This window comes from Capricornis sumatraensis, chromosome 1 (genome assembly GCF_032405125.1).
Source record: "Capricornis sumatraensis isolate serow.1 chromosome 1, serow.2, whole genome shotgun sequence".
Classification (NCBI taxonomy): domain Eukaryota; kingdom Metazoa; phylum Chordata; class Mammalia; order Artiodactyla; family Bovidae; genus Capricornis; species Capricornis sumatraensis.
In genome coordinates, this window is record NC_091069.1 from 80,385,609 (window position 1) to 80,404,499 (window position 18,891).

Consider the following 18,891-nt stretch of genomic DNA (forward strand, 5'->3'; position numbering starts at 1 on the left):
AGAAGGGGTAACTATTCTAAATGTTTTAATAATATAGCTTCAAAATACCTGATGCAACAACTTATAGGACCGTAAGGAGAAACAGACAAAATTCACAATTAAAGTGAGAGACTGCAATACCCCTGTCAACATCTGAGAGTATAGTAGGTAGAAAAATCAATATGGATTTAGAAAACCTAAACAATACTATCAATCAACCTGAACTAATTTGTAGAATAGTCCACCTCTGAGAAGAATATGCATTCTTTTTAAGGGCATATGGAACATTAATAGCCTCTAGAGTCTACTGGAATACAAACTTCATAAAGACAAGATATTTTCTTGTTTATGTTTATACTCTCTACACAGAACAGAGTTCAACCCCTTCTCATCTTTATTCTTTTCTAGTAGTATCAATTGGCATCTTTAAGAGCTAGTTTACTGAGGAAAGTATTTTGGGAAATAGTAGCCTAAAGAACTTAAAGTTAATGTAAATATATACTATTTTTCCTCCAAAGAGATTATTTTTTAGAGTAGGTTACTAGGAAAAAGTTATAGCATAATCTTTCCTAGACATTTTCCAAAGTAAGATATTAATACTAATCATTCTTCATTTTAACAGTTCATTGTAATAAAACTGTGTAATTTCATTTTGATCTTGACTAGAGAACTCTTGCTTGAGGAAGTTTGGGATGGATTGCCTAAAGGTATCAGAAGCAGCTTCAATACTCATAAAATGTTCTATGAATTCTAAAAAATATATGCATACTAATTTAACAACCCTAAATTACTGTTATAAATGTATCAAATAACTTCAGTTATGGTGCTTTACATGTATATTTGTTTCAATGAATTAAATACATTGGGCTTATTAGTGACATTGAAATTTGAGAGTAAAATGAAGTGCTGGGAGTAAAATCTTTTGCGAGGGCTATTTAAAAATCTTAGTCTTTTTTTTCTTATAAGAAATGTCAGGAAACAAAAAAAGTACTGCTTGTGACAGGATGTAGTTGGATCTTGCTTTTTTATACACTCTGACAATCTCTATCTTGTAGTTGGAATGATTAGACCATTTAAATTGAATATTAATTATTAGTATGTTGTTGTTGTTGCTTAGTCTCTAGGTCACGTCCAACTCTTTTGCGACCCCATAGACTACAGCACACCAGGCTCCTCTCTCCATGGGATTTCTCAGGCAAGAATACTAGAGTAGGGTTGTCATTTCCTTCTTCAGGGGATCTTCCCGACCCAGGGATCGAACCCATGTCTCCTGCTTGGCAGGCGAATTCTTTACCACTGACCCACCTGGGAAGCCAATTATTAGCATGGTCAGGAATAAATCTCTCCTTGTCATGATTAGTATTCTTTTAATTTATTTTTAACTGAAGGATAATTGCTTTATAATATTGTGGTGATTTCTGCCATACATCAACATGCATCAGTGATAAGTACACATATGTCTGAGGATTAGTATTCTTTTAACATGATGTTGGAGTCTGTTGACTAATATTTGATTAGTTTTTGTGTGAAATGCTCTGTTTTCTACAATATTTTCTGGGGTTTGGTATAAAAATAATACTTACTTCACAAAGACAATCTAGTGACATGATGACTGAGAATTGCTTCAAGATAACCTAGTCTTGGGGAGCAATAGGGATGGGGAGAATAAAACGAAACTGGCCTTAGGATGACAACTGTGGAGCTGGATGGTGAGCATCTTATACTTTATAATATTCTCTCTACTCTTACATACGTTTGGTATCTATATATAAGCTTAGAGCTTTACCCAAAACAAAGTAAAAGAAAAAAATTTTGCAAAATTTCTTTCTTTTCTGTACTTTGGGACATCTTGAACAGCACTGAAATTATCTACACTTACAAAAGTTTGGTCAATTTCCCTGTTTAAATTTTTATTCACCTGTGTAATTGGTTTTGGCCATTTATATTTTGTTATATAGTTGATCCCTTCATCCAGATTTTCAAATATATTTGTGTAAAGTCTGTCTTACTTTGGGTATTTGTGTATTCTACAGGTAGATTTTTAAAAACACTCCATGAAGGTATTTTTAAAACATGAACAAAAGTAGAGAAAATAGTATAATGTACCCATTACCTAGTGTCAGCAGCTGTCAACAAGCATTTTGCCATACTTGTTTCATTCAATCCCTGTACTCACTTTTTTCTGTAGTATTTTAATGTATATCATGTTATTTTACTAATACTTCAGTAGGGCTTTCCAACTGACAAAGATTTTTCCACATAAGCATCATGTCATCATCATCCACTTCCCAAATTAACAATTCCCTAGTATTATCTAGTAAACAAATACTTTTTTGAGATGGGAGGAATATAGCCAAGAAAAAGAGAAAGGAGATAAAAACTAAAGACTCTAAGAGACTTGGAGAAGGCAATGGCACCCCACTCCAGTACTCTTGCCTGGAGAATCTCATGGACAGAGGAGCCTGGTGGGCTGCAGTCCATGGGGTCGCTAAGAGTTGGACACAACTGAGCAACTTCACTTGCACTTTTCACTTTCATGCATTGGAGAAGGAAATGGCAACCTACTCCAGTATTCTTGCCTAGAGAATCCCAGGGATGGGGGAGCCTGGTGGGCTGCCGTCTATGGGGTCGCACAGAGTCGGACACGACTGAAGCGACTTAGCAGCAGGAGCAGCAGCGGCATTACACATGCAATTAATAAAGAAGCAGGCAAGACCACAGCAGTGATCTTGGTAGGAGTTTGGCTGAAGAATGCATGGGGCCATAGATCCCAAGGAACTATAGTGCTCTTCCTTGATCTCAAAGACAATAAATTACTCAAAGAAAGGTCTTAGTGAGGATGAGAAATAGAAGAGTAAGAAAGTAAGAGAGCTCATGGGCTAAGAGATTATGGTTAAAGAAAGATATATTAGGATTTAAGATTTTAGAAGTGGTGTACTTATGAGGCATGTTGGGGTCAAGGTGTGGACATGGAGAATGGAAAGGTGAAGCAGGGCAGACAGCAAGCCTACTGACATTGGGAAGGTCAGGAATCTTAAGGCCATGGCATTGGTGAGCGAAGTGATAGCCAAGTCATGTAGTATAATGGCAAAGTTTAAGGCAGAGAGAAAGAATGTGAGTTAGGAGCCAAAATCCTTAAGGAAATTTGAGGAGTTACCAGAAGGTGACTGACGACTGAGATAATGGAAAGTGAAAGTGAAAGTGTTACGAAAGTGAAAGTTTTAGTCACTCAGTCGAGTAGGACTCTTTGCGACCCCATGGACTGTAGCCTGCCAGGCTCCACTGTCCATGGGGTTCTCCAGGCGAGAATACTGGAGTGGGTTGCCGTGCCCTTCTCCAGGGGATAGTGGGGCAGGGGTAAAGAATGATATAACTGGCAAGTTTCAAGCGATCAGGGACTTAATAGAGGTTGAGTAATAAGAATTTGAGCATATTAGCACTGGAAAAGAAGAACAGTGTTGAATCCTCTCGCAATAGTGAGGTATGGCGATGTCAGAAATCTCTTCGTCTGAGAAGCTGAAGAGAAAATGACTCTGATATTAAGTCTTTCACATGGCCCAAACCATAGTTTACCACAGAAATTTCATATCCTCACTCAGAGAGTATATTAAATTCATCTAACTTTATTCAGTATATTTTCTTTGTCATTATCATCATATTTTGAATTTTCTTATATAACCCAGATTTTTATTTTTTCCTATTAAAATGCTTAACGATATAAGTGTTACGAAAGTGAAAGTTTTAGTCACTCAGTCATGTCTGACTCTTTGCGACCCCATGGACTGTAGCCGGCCAGGCTCCTCCCTCCAGGGGATTCTCTAGGCAAGAATACTGGAGTTGGTTGCTGCGCCCTTCTCCAGGGGTTCTTCCCAACCCAGGGATCAAACCCGTGTCTCTCCCATCTCCTGCACTGGCAGGCAGCTTCTTTACCACTAGCACCATTTTTTGATATATAATGCCACATAAAATTTTACCTTAAATAATTTAATTGCTTCTGTCTGTAGAGCTTCTGAAGGTAGTGTTGTCAGAGGGGAAATGATTCCTTCTTTACTGTGACACAAAGTAGGGTGTCTCCATATCTGAGAGGCTAAGTACAAAATGAAATATAAATAAGAAACAGAAAGAATTACTTATTTGGGCCTCACATTAAATTAGCCCTTTAGAAACTAGCTCATTCAGGCCTGGCTCACAATTTAAGTCATAAAAGTCATGAAAAAACCTCTGATATTATTTTATTTCAGTTTCTAGGCCATTGGGATTCTCATATTTCTCTTTAGGATAAATTAAAGTTAGATGAGGTTGGTACAAATATTCTAGGCCAGAACAAGTCTATCAGGACATTGGTCATGTTGCTTAAATGTGCTAAAGATTGGTAACCTAGGTAGGGAGATGACTGTACATGAAAGGAAGCTGGGGGCAAGCTGCAGAGAAGAAACTAGAGCAGGAGGAGATAGACAGATAAAGAAGAACTTGAAGTCATTCCTAAAATCAACATTTATTGAATTCCTATGCCAGATCACAAATGTGATTGCTATTAAGTAGAGCAGAGTTTAGAATCCATGCTATCGATGGGGAAACTTCAGCCATTAAAAAAAAAAAAATTCAATGCAAAGCAACAAATGATATGAAAGGGTTAAATGGTAAAGTGCATTGGGACATATTTTTAACATTTCTTAGGCACCTTTTATGAGCCATTGCTGAGTTGGGATGGGCTGGATGGGGGACCTCCTGAAGTATACAGGATTTCATCAGGTTGGTGGGGAATGTGAAGGAGGGAGGGCAGTCCAGGCAGAGGGGGTAATGCGAGCAAAGGCAGAGAGGTGAGACAGGATACGGCATGTTGAAGAATGATGGTGTCCCTGTAGCTGAAGAACCACAGTGAGAATCCTAGCCCATGACAAGCAAAGCCAGTAAGAATGGAATAGGAATCCACAAAATGAAATTCACAAAAGGAAAACTCTACTAGGCAAAGGGGGTTAGGGTCCATTTCATAAACTATAAAGACTTATACATTATAAACTTACAAGGTTCCCCTTCAATATTTAGCAACTTGCAAACAAGTTGTTCAAATTCAGATCCAACATTCACATTGTTACTTCCAGCTGCAACAGTCAGGTGATAAAGCCAAGTGTCCTTAAAAATTAAAACATATTAATAGAGATGTTACCAAGATACAGTTTTTGATGACTTAAGGAAAAAAACAACTTGAATAGACAGTAGAAAACTTTGACACTAGAAAAAAAAATTCTTAATTTTTAAATAAAACTAAAAGCCACTTAGGCTCATTTGAATTGTGCTCATAGTGCCTTTTTCCCATTGTTCACATTTTTATTATTTTCTTAGAAAAGCATAAGAAAACCAAGAAAGTAATATGACATTAAGAGGCTAGAATAAATATAACTAACAGTCTTTTAAGGAATACAACAAATTCTATCAAATTTAAAATCTGATTTCTCATACATACAAATAACACATAAAAAATACTTAAGAAGTCCAGAAAATTTAAAGAAGGAAATAAAACCCAGAAGGAACATACCTCAACACAATATAGGTCATCTAAGAAAAATTAATAGCTAATATTATACTCAATGATGAAAAACTGAAAGCTTGTCCTGTAAGATCTGTAACAAGGCAAGGATGCCCACTCTTGCCACTTTTATTCACCATATCACTGGAAGCCCTAGCCGGAGTAGTAGAGCAAGAAAAAGAAATAAAAGGCATCCAAATTGGAAAGGTAGAAGTAAAATTATCTCTGTTTGCAGATTACATTATCTTACTTGTTGAAAATCCTGAAGACTCCATAAAAACACTGTTAGAACTAATAAATTCAGGAAAGTTGCAGGACACAAAATCAACATACAAAAATTAATTGTGTTCATATACACTAACAATGAATTATCTGAAAAGAAAAGAAAACCATCCCAAAACAATAGCCAAAATAAAAAAAAAAAGAATAAAATACTTAGAAATAAACTTAACCAAGAAGGCAAAAGCTTCATACAACAAAAACAATAAAATACTAATGAAAGAAACTAAAGTTGGCACAAGTAAATGGAAAGACATCCAGTCATGGGCTGGAAGAATTCCTATTAAAAATGTCCATGCTACTGAAAGCAACCAATAAAGGTTCAAAGTAATCTCTATCAAAATCCCAATTTTAAAAAACAGAAAAAGAAAAAACAATCTTAAAATTCATCTGAAACCACAACAAATCCCAAATAGCCAAATCAATTTTGAGCAAGAAGAATAAAACTAAGGAGATCATACTTCCTGATTCAAAATATATTACCAAGCTACAATAATAAAAATAGTATGGTGCTGCAATAAAAATAGACAGTAAGTTCATTAATGGGCCTAATGATTGTCCTATTAGGCTAGTGGGACAGAATAGAGTCTAGAAATAAATTCATGCATATATGGTCAACAGATTTTTGATAAGGTTGCCAGAATACAGTGGGTAAAGGATAGTCTCTTCAATTCATGGTGCTGGGAAAACTGGGTATCCATATGCAAAACAAAGAAATTGGACCCTGGTCTCACACAACACACAATATTAACTCCAAAAGGAATAAAAACTTAAATATTAGACCTGAAATCCTAAAACACCTGGAAGAAAACACTGAGAAAAAACTTCTGGACATAAGATTGGTCTCTCTTTCCTGATGCTTCTGACATCAAAAGCACAGGCAACAAAAGCAAAAATAGATATGCAGAATTATATCAAATTGGTAAACTTCTGCACAACAAAGGAAATCACCAATAAAATGAAAAATTAACTTACTGAAATGGGAGAAAATATTTGCAAATCATATTTCTTATAAGGGGTTGATATTGAAAATATACAAAAAGCTCATACAATTCAATGGCAAAAAGACAAACAATCCAATTAAAAAATGGGAAGAGGATCATTTGTCCAAAGAAGACATATGGACGGCCAACAGATACACGAAAAGGAGCTCAACATCACTAATCATCAGGGAAATGCAACTGAAAATCACAGTGAATTATCATCTTACAAAAAAAAAAAAGCCAAGAAATAACAAATGTTGGTGAGGATATAGAGAAAAGGGAGCCCTGTATACTGCTGGTGGGAATGTAAATCGGTGCAGCTACTATGGAAAAACAGTATGGAGGTTCCTCAAAATTTAAAAATAGATCTATTATATGATCCAGCAATTCTACTTCTGGGTATTTACCTGAAGGAAGCTTTGTAATATAAATTTATATAAAGCAGTAACTCAAAAAGATATACGCACCCCATGATCATCACAGCATTATTTACAATAGCTAAGACATGGAAGCAACCTAAGTGTCCATCAATGGATGAATGCGTAAAGAAAATATGGTATACACATACAATGGAATGTAATGGAGCCCTAAAAAGGAGGAAATCCTGCCATTTGTGACAACACAGAAGAATGTGGAGGACATTATGCTAAGTGAAACAAGCCAGACACAGAAAGACAATTATCATATAATACCACTGATATGATGGATCTAAAATCATCAAACTCAAAGGAGTGGAGAGTGGAATGGTGGTTGCCAGGGTTAGAGGGAAGGGGAAACAGGGTGATATTCATCAAAGGGTACAAAGTTGTAGGTATACAAAATGAGTACGTCCTAGAGATCTATTGTACAACATCATGGTTTATGGTTAATGACACTGTATTACATACTTAAAACTTGCTAAGAGGGTAGATCTTATGTTAAATAGCTGTTATCACACACAAAAATAATAATTAAAAGAGGCCAAGAGGAAAAGTGATGGTTATTAGGTTTATGGCACAGGTTATGGTGATGGTTTCATGAGCACATAATTATTTCCAAAACATCAACTTGTATACATTAATTTTATATAACTTTTTATATGCAGGAAACAAACAAAAAAAAACCTATTTTCTGCTCCCCAAATACAGTGGCTTTTATCTTTCTATTAAAATATATATGTATATTTTCACATAGTTGAGATTATACTAAGATTATATTAATATGTTCCTTATATTAGTAAAATTCAGAAATTATAATTATCTACTTTTAATATAAAAATATAAAGCTTGCAGGATATTTTATCATACACATACATTTAATTAATAAATTTTTTATTGTTGGCCATTTAGATGGTTACTAAATTCACACTAATAAAAAAATACCATAAACTCTGGGACTTTCCTGGTGGTCCAGTGGTTAGGAAGCTGCCTTCCAATGCAGGGGACTTGATATTGGATCCCTGGTTGGGGAACTAAGATCCCACATGTCGAGAGGCCACTGAGACTGCATGCTACAACTAGAGAGAAGCTGGTATGCCACAATGAAAGATCCTGCATGTGGAAACTAAGACCTAACACAGCCAAAAATAATAAATAAATATATTTTTAAAAAATACCATGAAATCTAACATCTGTTAAGTAAAAAAGGGTGTATATTTTCTGAGTTTGAAATATATCAGAATAAAATTATTTTTAAAAGAATGCTATGTCTAACAAATGTATATGTGTCTTTGATTGTACTTGCTGTGCTATGCTATGTCACTTCAGTTGTGTCCAACTCTGTGTGAACATACAGACTGCAGCCCTCCAGGCTTCCCTGTCCATGGGATTCTCCAGACAAGAATACTGGAGTGGGTTGCATGGCCTCCTCCAGGGAATCTTCCTAATCCAGAGAACAAACCTGTGTCTCTTATGTCTCACCTGTATTGGAAGGAAGGCTCTTTACCACCAGAGCCACTTGGGAAGCCCTTGACTGTACCTACTTATGCTCATTTGAAAATTATTACCAACACTTAATCATATTAGTCTAACTCATTCTAAATCAACCAGTTAATCCTTACATACCTTTTCATGCTTGGATCCAATTAGGAGGTAAGTTGGACCTTGGTCTTTGGGGTGGATCACAATAGTGTAATGTGTGGATAACAGACTTCGCCCACTGGCTTCATAATCTTCATCTGAATCACAGGATCTGTCAACCTCTTCAACTTTAGCCTCCCAGAGTTTGATCTGACCTAAAGGAAACTAAAGTAAATATTAGTAATTGTAAGGAAGGAACTTCCTGAATCTTTTCCCGCTAAAATTTTTCATAGTCCTTTTCATTCTTGGCTTTATAAACCATATCTGTTTTTAAATGAATGCCTAAAGGTAACTGGATTATTTACACTGTTACAAAAGTGGGGGAGCCACAGTTAACATGTCAATTGTGCTATAAAATAACAATCTGAATACTAGACATTTAGTTTTTGTGGAAAAAGCAAGAAGCCACTTCTGTACAGTGGTTCAAATTATTCAATTTGACCAAAACGATCCAGTACCTAGTCAAGCAATTAGGTTACTCAGTCAAAATATTCATTTGACTTTTAACCATCGAACAAAATTGATTTGATTAACCTATTGGATTAAAAGAATAAGTATAGACATAGTCCCAATACTATTGATAAAAAAGTAAAAAGTCAGAGAGCTAGTGTGAAGAAGTATGATTAACTATCACTGTAAATCCCAATAAATGAAAAGTGTTTTGAAGCTATTTTTATACAAGAGTGAAAACATGAAAGTCACTCAGTCATGTTCCACTCTTTATAACTCCATGGACATAGTCCATGGAATTCTCCAGGCAAGAATACTGGAGTGGGCAGCCATTCCCTTCTCCAGGGCATCTTCCCAACCCAGGATCGAAGCAAGGTCTCCCGCACTGTGGGCAGATTCTTTACCAGCTGAGCTACCAGAGAAGCCCCCTATATATATATGTTGTTTAGTCACTAAGTCATGTCCGATTCTTTTGTGACCCCATGGACTGTAGCCCACCTGTCCATGGGAATATTACTCTGTCCATGGGAATATCCCAGGCAAGAATACTGGAGTGGGTTGCCATTTCCTTCTCTAGGGATCATTTCCCAACCTAGGGATGAAACCTGTGTTTCCTGCCTTGGCATGTGAATTCTTTACCACTGAGCCACCAGGGATATATGTACATGTATATATAAAATAAATCACAAAAAAATGCCACAATTTCTTCCATCTTAATTTAAGGGTAAGAAAAAAATCTTAAAAATAATTTACATTAAATTTTACCTACTCTTTTACTGACAAAAACAATTATTTGCTATGTTTTAAAACTTTTGCTTTAATTAAGTACACTTATTCCAGGAACATACACAGTCTGCTTGAGATTTGTAGCTTTTAAATTATCTTACCTAGATATCTTATCTAAAATGCAATATTATCTGCCTAATACTTGATTAATAGAAAAAAATTAATTAACTTAATTACATGTGTTCTATTTTATAAGAAAAACTTCTTTCCCCATTAAATTCATAACAATTATTTTCTGAGTAGTTACTATGTGCAAAATACTATTCTGGGTGCTGAATGAAGAAAATTTCCTTCTGAAGGAAAAATGTAAACTTATCTATATTTTCATAAAAAGGTAGTAAAACAAAAATAATAGGGCAGCAAAGTCACATTAATAAACAAAAAGCAAGCTTTAAAAATCGGATAAAGAAAACTAATTCTATTATGATAATACATGACAATACTATCCTAATTGTGTCCTCTGGGCATATCTAATCATATGATAATCAAGGTTCCATCCACCGCAATATTTAAGGATGGTTATTCCTTTTGAGAGTCCCTTGGACTGCAAGGAGATCAAACCAGTCAATCCCAAAGGAAATCAACCCTAAATATTCATTGGAAAGACTGATGCTGAAACAGAAGCTCCAATCCTTTGGCCACATTATGCAAAGAGCCAACTCACTGGAAAAGATCCTGATGCTGGGAGAGATTGAAGGCTAAAGGAGAAGGGGGTGGCAGAGGATGAGATAGTTAGATGGCGTTACCATCTCAACAGACATGAATTTGATCTAATTTCAAAGGAGAAAGTGGAGGACAGAGGAGTCTGGCGTGCTGCAGTCCATGGAGTCACGAAGAGTCAGAGATGACTCAGTGAATAAACAACAACATTCCTTTCACCAAAGGATCACTGTGGCTCCATGACGTGAACAGACCTGGCATTTTTAAATATTTTGACTGAATTTTAAAAAGACACTGATCGAGATAAAGACAAATTGTTTCTGAAATATGTATAGCACAAAATGAAGTTAGCCTATACTGATTCACAAGCATTCTAATACTTTTCCACTAATTATAATGGATTTCTGCTCATCTATTTATATTCTTCTGACTTGTTCCTTCTATGATCAATGTCATCCATTTTTATTATATAGTAAAAATTACTATTAGTAGTGGTAGTAAGAGTATTTAAATTTTACTCTCGGTAAATTTAAAATTACTTTTCTATTTATAAAACACACACTTATTATAGAAACTTGGTAAAAACTGAAAGGTTCCCGAAGACGGAGGGGCTTTCCTGGTGGCTCAGATGGTAGGTCTGCTTGCAATGCAGGAGACCCGGGTTCAGTCCCTGGGTCGGGAAGATCCCCTGGAGAAGGACATGGCAACCCACTCCAGTATTCTTGTCTGGAGAATCCCATGGACAGAGGAGCCTGGCGGGCTACAGTTCATGGAATGGCAAAGAAGAGGACACAACTGACGGACTGACACTTTCACTTTTCACCCCAAAAAGGAAAAAAGAGGTCATCCATAATTCTACCACCACTCAACATTTTGGTACAGTTCTTTCCGACTTTTCTGCTATGTGTGTTTTAACACACATGTGCTAGACTGAGGATTATAAACTCAGCATCCCAACCTCCCTCTTCTAAAGTCTCCCTGTAATTGCAGAAAAGAAGCTGGGCACTATATTCGTCAGAATCCCTTTCCCTGCATAGTTCCAAATTAGAGAGAGAATTTGCATGTAATGGGGAAGGTAAGGGTGTCAGAGGAGTAAGTGTTCTGAGACAGCTGCAGTCAGGTGCCTGGGCCGCTGGGAGCGTCACAGAGGCTTCTCAGTCAACTGCTGAGGACCAGCTGCCTCTGTGCTCTGGGCTCAGACTGTTGGTCCTGCCTTCTTGGACCTTCAGTGGCAGCTTCTTCCCCAACCTCTACCACCCTGACTTTTCTAAAAGTTATGTATGTCCCCAATTCTACATTACAATTGTTAGAAATGGAATACACAGAGTGGCTGCTGTTTTCCTGATTAATAACTGAGTTAGGGTTATATTGGGATATACAATTTTGTCATGTGCTTATTCCTGTATTATTTTAATGACCATATTCCCACACTGCTTCAGAGATAACACTCTCAAAGCTTCACTGTGTTAATTTCCATCCCATGAGCAATACTGAGAATAAGGAAATGCCTTTTAAATATAGCTAGTCAGGAGACTTCCCTGGCAGTCCAGTGGTTAAGACTGTGCACTCCCAATGCAGACAGCGTGGGTTTATCCATGGTCAGGGGACTAAGATCCCACATGCTGCATGAAGTGACCAATAAATAAATAAATACAGCTAGCCAGAACCGAGAGTGCAGGCTGCAAAAATAGAACAGAGAAATACTAACTGACCTATGTGGTCAGTGGACCAAGAAGTCTGGTCTCATTAATCCAGTAATCACTCACAGGCTGCTATTCTGTGAAGCAGGCATCATTGTTTTATGCAAATACCCTTGATCCAGTGATAATTAGGCATAAATTTCACCTTTGGAAGACATCATCTTTTTCCTCTGAAATTGAAGGTAACTCAAGTTCTTTGGGGAAGAGATTAATTAAAAATGAACCAATGGGACGTAAATAGGTAGATGGATGGATAGATAAGTGGTGTCTAGGACTTCAAGGGCCTGGGACAGGACTGGATTCTTTCTTCTCTTTAGCTTCTTTCCTAGCTTGATGCTCCCATCATTCAAACTTATCTATTCTGTCAGGTCTGAAAAATATGAGAAACTGATGGCTGAGAGTGGGGTAGAGGAAGATTTTTCTAGGTCTTAGAAGAAGCATTAATTAAAAGCTGCTAAGGCTTATAATTAAGAATCAAGATCCCTGTAGGCCTATGATCACCTTAGTAATAAATTTTATGCAAAATTTCAACATCAAACATTCTAAAATTGGGGCTAGCAATAGAACAGTGAAAGGAAAAACTTGAAGCCATAATCAACAAAAAATTCCTCTAATCAGCATATTTAAAACATATACATACCTTATCTTCTTGACTACGAAAATAATATAATGTTTTTCCTATAAGTTTACACCAGACTCTCTTGGAGTAACCATGTTTTACCTGAAATCATATTTCAAAAAATTATAAATGTAGCTCAGAACTCTGACACCTTAAAGTGTGGCATATACACTCTTTGAAGCTATTTGAACAGCTATCCAGTTTGCTCGAGTTATAGGTGACATTTCAACCAGACTATCTGAATGCTATTTGCAATTTACCTGTAATACTAATAGCATGGCATGTTTGCTTTCATGCTCACCACTCAACATTTAATGACTGTTTCCTAGATGTCAAGTATTACACCTAAGACTAAGGATTAAAAAAATGCCTATTTCATAAGTATTTTTCACAGTTTCCATTTTACATAGATTTCCAATAATCCTGTGGCTCTCCAGGTTAACACATAATGTTAGAAATAAGAAGACTGAAACCTAAGAGTTCTAGTGATTTCCAAAATACAAAAGTTTCATTCATTCAAAACACTTGATTGCCTTCTCCAGAAGCATACACACAAAAGAATACAAACAACATTAAAAGCTGCTATTATATATTGAGTACTTCCTATATGTCAGGAACTATCTTTCGTGACTGGGATGGAATCTGAATCTGGTTCTTGACTCTAAATAGTCAGGGACTGGTCTGGGTACTGGGGGGACAGATATGAACAAGACAGTTTTCTTCCTTAGGGAGCTCACTGCCTCACGAGGCAGACAGACAACTAAACCAGCAGTGTGCTATGTATCTTCGTTAGGAATACAAACAAAGTTTGCACACTTAGATGTGTTTGGTGTGTGTGTAATTTACACACACATTCTATACACTTACACATAAATTTGTACTGAATATTACAGGTTTTTCACTGTTCAGTGGCTTTAGTAAGATCCTCACTATTGGGTTTCACAGGTGGTGCTATAAAGAACCTGCCTGCCAATGCAAGATCCTCACTATGAGTTCCTCCCTGCCCCAGTCCTGTCCAGGTTCAAGCACTGAAGATCTCTGTCAGGCAGTCCCAGCTATACCCTCAAGTTTAGAAAAACACCAAGAACCCCATTCCCTCCAGTGGATAAAATCTGTAATGGGTTTTGTTGTCCCAGACCTAGCATGTGGCGTGCCTGGTTGAGCTTGCCCACTACCCGGGCAGCCCCGCCAATTTTTGCCTTGAGGCTTGACCCTCTCCTTCAATAGTTAGAGTGGACTTCAACTTGGAGAGACCCACCGCTGGGAAACCAAGACACTGGCTGGTAAAACCAAAGCCCAACATTCCGTTGTCATGCTTGCCCATGGTGATAAATATGAAGAAGAAAAATAAAGCAGGAAAAGAGAAAGAAGTGCTTGGAGAAGCAGGGGATGTGTTTTACAATTTAAAATACAGTGGTCAGGAAGGCGTCACTGACACCGAAGACTCAAGCCCTAGAGGAGGGAGGCGAGCTATGCAGTCACCTAAGACAACACTCTGGGCAAGGAAACGGCAAGCACCAAGGTCCTGAGATGGTGTGTGTCCATGTGTGCAAGGCTGAGCGAGGAAGGGGAGGGGCAGCATGTGGGGTTGGAAGCACACATATTTTGTGGGGACCTTGTAATGACAACATTTAAACAGAGAAGAATGGATTTTGCATTGGGCAAGTCACAACAGCAGAAAGGGCCTGGGTTCTGAGATCAAATGGACCAAGGTTTAAATCCCAGTTCTGCCACATACTGGATAGATGATGCCCTCAGGCAACTGACTTGACCTCCCAACTTCTGTCCTTAACATGGGATGACTGTACACCTCAGCGGGCTGTTGTATGACCAAAGGAGAAAATGTAAATAAAGGATACTAGTAGTTACTCAATAAACACTTCCTTCCTTGCTATGCATAAGGAAAAGTAAACACATGTTTCGTTTAAACCCACAAATGCAGCCAGTCTTTGGGCTTTCCAAAGTATGGTTTAAGCAAACAAATAACTCCACCATCTAACAGTCTGATGGATTTAGAATGTTGCTTGAGGAGAAACAACAACAACAAAAAATGTTTCATCTGGCAAGAGATGCTTCAGTTTAATTAAATTTAGAAACATGTACTTACAGAAAAATATACTGGAAGTTTTAAATAGTTTGTGTTATACAGTTTACTTTTTTCTTCTTTTAAACAAACTCTAGAAACGAGTCTCACTAAAATTGAAGCATAATGCATCTGGCTATAAAGAGTATTACTTCGGAAATGATTTATCTTTAAATAGAGCAATGTGTGCCTTTGAGGAACTACAAATTAACGAGGACCTCTGCCAAGTCACTGTAAAAGCTGTGCTTTAAAAACACAGTCTATCTTTTTAGGTAAATCTGATTATGTTAAGATTTCTCCCAACTCTGACTTATTCTGAAAAAAAAAATCATAATAAATTACACTAGAAGAATTTGTGCAAAGATTTAAAGACAATTTCAAACTTCAAGGCTTTGGTGAACCAAAAAGCTGAAAGAATAATTTTTTTTTTTACCTTGCATCCATAACAAAGGTATTTGTATTGGTTCTCTCTGAAACTTTGATGACAAACAGTGTATTGTATCCGATTGGCCTTTGTCATCACACAGAACACAAGTTCCCATGGTCTTCTCTCCTCTTACTAAATTTTCATGCCTGTAACCTTCCCTACAAATCCTGTCATCTGTCTCACTGACTTCATCATCCACAGGAAATTCTTATGATAATAATAGCTAGTATTTTGGGTGTCTTTATGATGTGCCAGGCACTGTTCTAAAGCACTTTACACACTTAAATAATTTAATCTTCCCAGTACCCTGTGAGATTGGCACTAATATTATTCCCACTTTACAGAAAAGGACACTAAGGCACAGAGATGCTAAGTAATCTATTCAAGGTCCCACAAGCAGCAAGTTTCAGAGCGAGGATGTGCACTGGTGTGCAGTCTGGGCCTGAACTCCTGCCCGAGGCTCTTTGCTGCACTACCAATCTACAATCTTAACTCACAGTACCTTGTTTCGAAAAACCTTTGCTGTGCTGTCCCTCCATTTTTTGCTACTCATCCCCTTGGCCACACCCTGGTCCTTTTTCCTTCATTGGGAACGGTTCCTCTTCTGAAATTTATCTTCTACTTCCTGAAATCAACCTCCCGCCAGCTCCTTCTCTGCTTACTCACGCCACTCTTTTCTTTGACCTCAGTGCCTCTCCTGACACCATGCTCCCTCCCAGCTCCATTCTTTCTCACGTGCCAGGAAGCAGGGACAGTCCTCCAAACTCAGCACTGCTCTTACTCATTTCCCCATTGCCCCTGAACACACCACAGTGCACTTTCTGCATCTGGCACTGCAGATCACTCCCTCCCTGTCAAACACTCCACTCCTGGCCTCCGTGACCCACTTTGCAGGGTATCTTCATGTACCTGCTTTACGTGTTCTCAAATTTGGGAAACCTAGTGTCTTATTAACAGTCCCTTGCTCTTCTCACTCCACACATTTTCCTGGATGATTTCTTTCACTGTCATGGAGTCGACTATCACATCCACAATGACAATTCCCCAAATCCTTCTCTCCAACCGAGCCTTCTCCTCTGGAGATGGTGTTGCCACGGCCTGCAGGACTTCTTAATTTAGGCGTCTTCACAAGCTGTAAAACTGACGAGTCCCAGAAGAACCTTTTGATCATCCTAAACAGCTTCTCTTTCCTGAGGTCTCTGTCATCTGGCACCATCTTTCACCCAGCTATCCTTATCTCTCCCACTTCCTAGTTGCTGGCTTCAGTCTAACTGAAGATTTTCACCTCCTAACATTATTTAGATTCACCCTCTGGTCTCTCTCCCAATGACCAGTTCAGAGTCTCATCCTCTTCAGGAAAACCACCTCTACTTACTGTTCTTAGAAACTCCAGCTTGCTTCCCACAAATTCATCTTCCTCTCAGCAGAGCAATCTGTTAACAACTTGAACACAGCCACGCCCCTGTTACAAACCCTGAGGGGTTCCACATCACCTTAAGATGAAGATCGAGGTCCTTAACAAAACCAAGAAAGTCCTCCACGATCAGGACCTCCAACTCTTTCTTCAGAGGACTTGCTCTTTAAATAGGTGACCACGCTTCGAGACACTGTGTCTTTTGTCCATGCTATCTTCCAGCCCAGAATACCTTCCTTTGCCCATTTCCAGAATTAAATCCTACTTCTCCTTGGAGACTCAGTGCAAGCAAACCTTCTCTGAGAAGTTGTTCCTGACCCCACAGTCTAAATTATTCAGCTTTTCTGTGTACCTTATGATCCGTGTCAATAATAGCACTTTATGTATTAATACATCATTATAAATATGCTTATGTTCTTTTCTTTCCCACTAGATATGAAGCTCTCTGTGGGATAGGGCAGCAGTCTATTCATCTAAATACCTCAGCTCCTTGCTTGACATGGGGTAACTTTTCAATACATGTTTTTAAAATAAGTGAACTTCTATACAGGAAATGTTCTTCCAAAGCATTAAAAGTTGCAAGACTGACTATCCAGAATCAAATTAGTCAAGTTCTTAATATCAGCCTACATATTTCTGCACTTAATAATAACAGTGTGACAACTTGAAAATGTCTCCTCCCCTCCAAAGTATTCAAACACTACTCTGCCATATCTGGGACTGTAGCCTGAATGTGAGCTCAGAACAAGTCACTCAGAAAGAGTTTTTCTCATATAAGGCTTGCAGGTGAAAATATGGGGGTGGACAACCCTTCACAAATGGTAGGAAGGAAATCTAATAAGCATCCTGTCTATAAATCCTACTGGTGTAGTCATCTGATAATCACATCAACTTGCACTCATTTAAAATGCAATTGTAAAATGGGAAGCAGGGAACAGTAGAAATGTAACAGGAGAGAAAATTGACAAGGCATGCTGATAATTAAAAATAAGCAAAAAAACCGAAAACACTGATTGTGAAAAATTATAAACCCTTAGCCATGAGATCATATTAAAGCCTAAGGATTTGATATACACAGTCCTTGAAACAGTAGGACAACTAGTTATTATGAATTGGAATAAGAAGGTGGTTTAAAGTGGCACTAGGTTCACTGGAAAACATATATTAGCACAATACCAGGGAGTTCTCAAGCCCATGAGTAAAAGAAAAAACATTTTCATGGTGATAGAATGATCTGGAAAAACACATAGTGCATCTCTTTGTTGAATGTATTGGTGAATTTTTTCTCTTACTTTTAGAATAGTTGGTCAGTCTTTGTAAATATTACTGAAGAGCACCCACCCATATTCCCACATTAATATTAAGGATAAATTACAGGGTAGCATAGCTCACCATAGTTAAATTTCTCACCTTTTACATAAATAAAGCACATGAGTGATGCATGATGATGCAAAGATTACTTTCGTGTGCAGTATTTTATGTGCAAATATTTTATTATATTGTTAAAATTTTTAAAATAATATTTATCTTAGCATAAATCAATATTTACTCATTCTACAAGTTAGAAAATAATTCACCTATGTATGTTTGAGGTTGATAAGACTTGTAAAATCTTTTTAAAAAGAAAGCCAGACTTTATATTATAGTTAGAAAACAGAACTCAGCAAAAATAAAGTAAAAACCACACAGAGATATCCAGTATACCTTAATATATTTCCTAGTCAGACATTTTTCTACAAATGTTTACCAAAAGTGGGATAACTATGTAACACTCTACATTTATCCCCTAACAACACATCATAATCTATTTATAAAACATTAAACATTCTTTTGCACATTGAAAATGACTGCACAGTAAAACATTACCTGATTATATAAATATTTAAAACTATCCCCTACTCTATATCTAAGATGATCTCAGTTTTTC

At 37.3% G+C, this 18,891-nt stretch overlaps 1 protein-coding gene across 1 annotated transcript in view; it reads right to left on the reverse strand.

The window, feature by feature from the left end:
- PLEKHH2 (pleckstrin homology, MyTH4 and FERM domain containing H2) overlaps positions 1-18,891 on the reverse strand; it is an 89,830-nt gene that overhangs the window by 30,644 nt on the left and 40,295 nt on the right. The window contains exons 15-18 of the mRNA XM_068977880.1: positions 13,062-13,142; positions 8,811-8,990; positions 5,004-5,112; positions 3,954-4,066 (exon numbers count right to left, since the gene is read on the reverse strand). Coding sequence (XP_068833981.1) covers positions 3,954-4,066; positions 5,004-5,112; positions 8,811-8,990; positions 13,062-13,142 — 483 coding nt within the window. The remainder of the gene's footprint in view (positions 1-3,953; positions 4,067-5,003; positions 5,113-8,810; positions 8,991-13,061; positions 13,143-18,891) is intronic.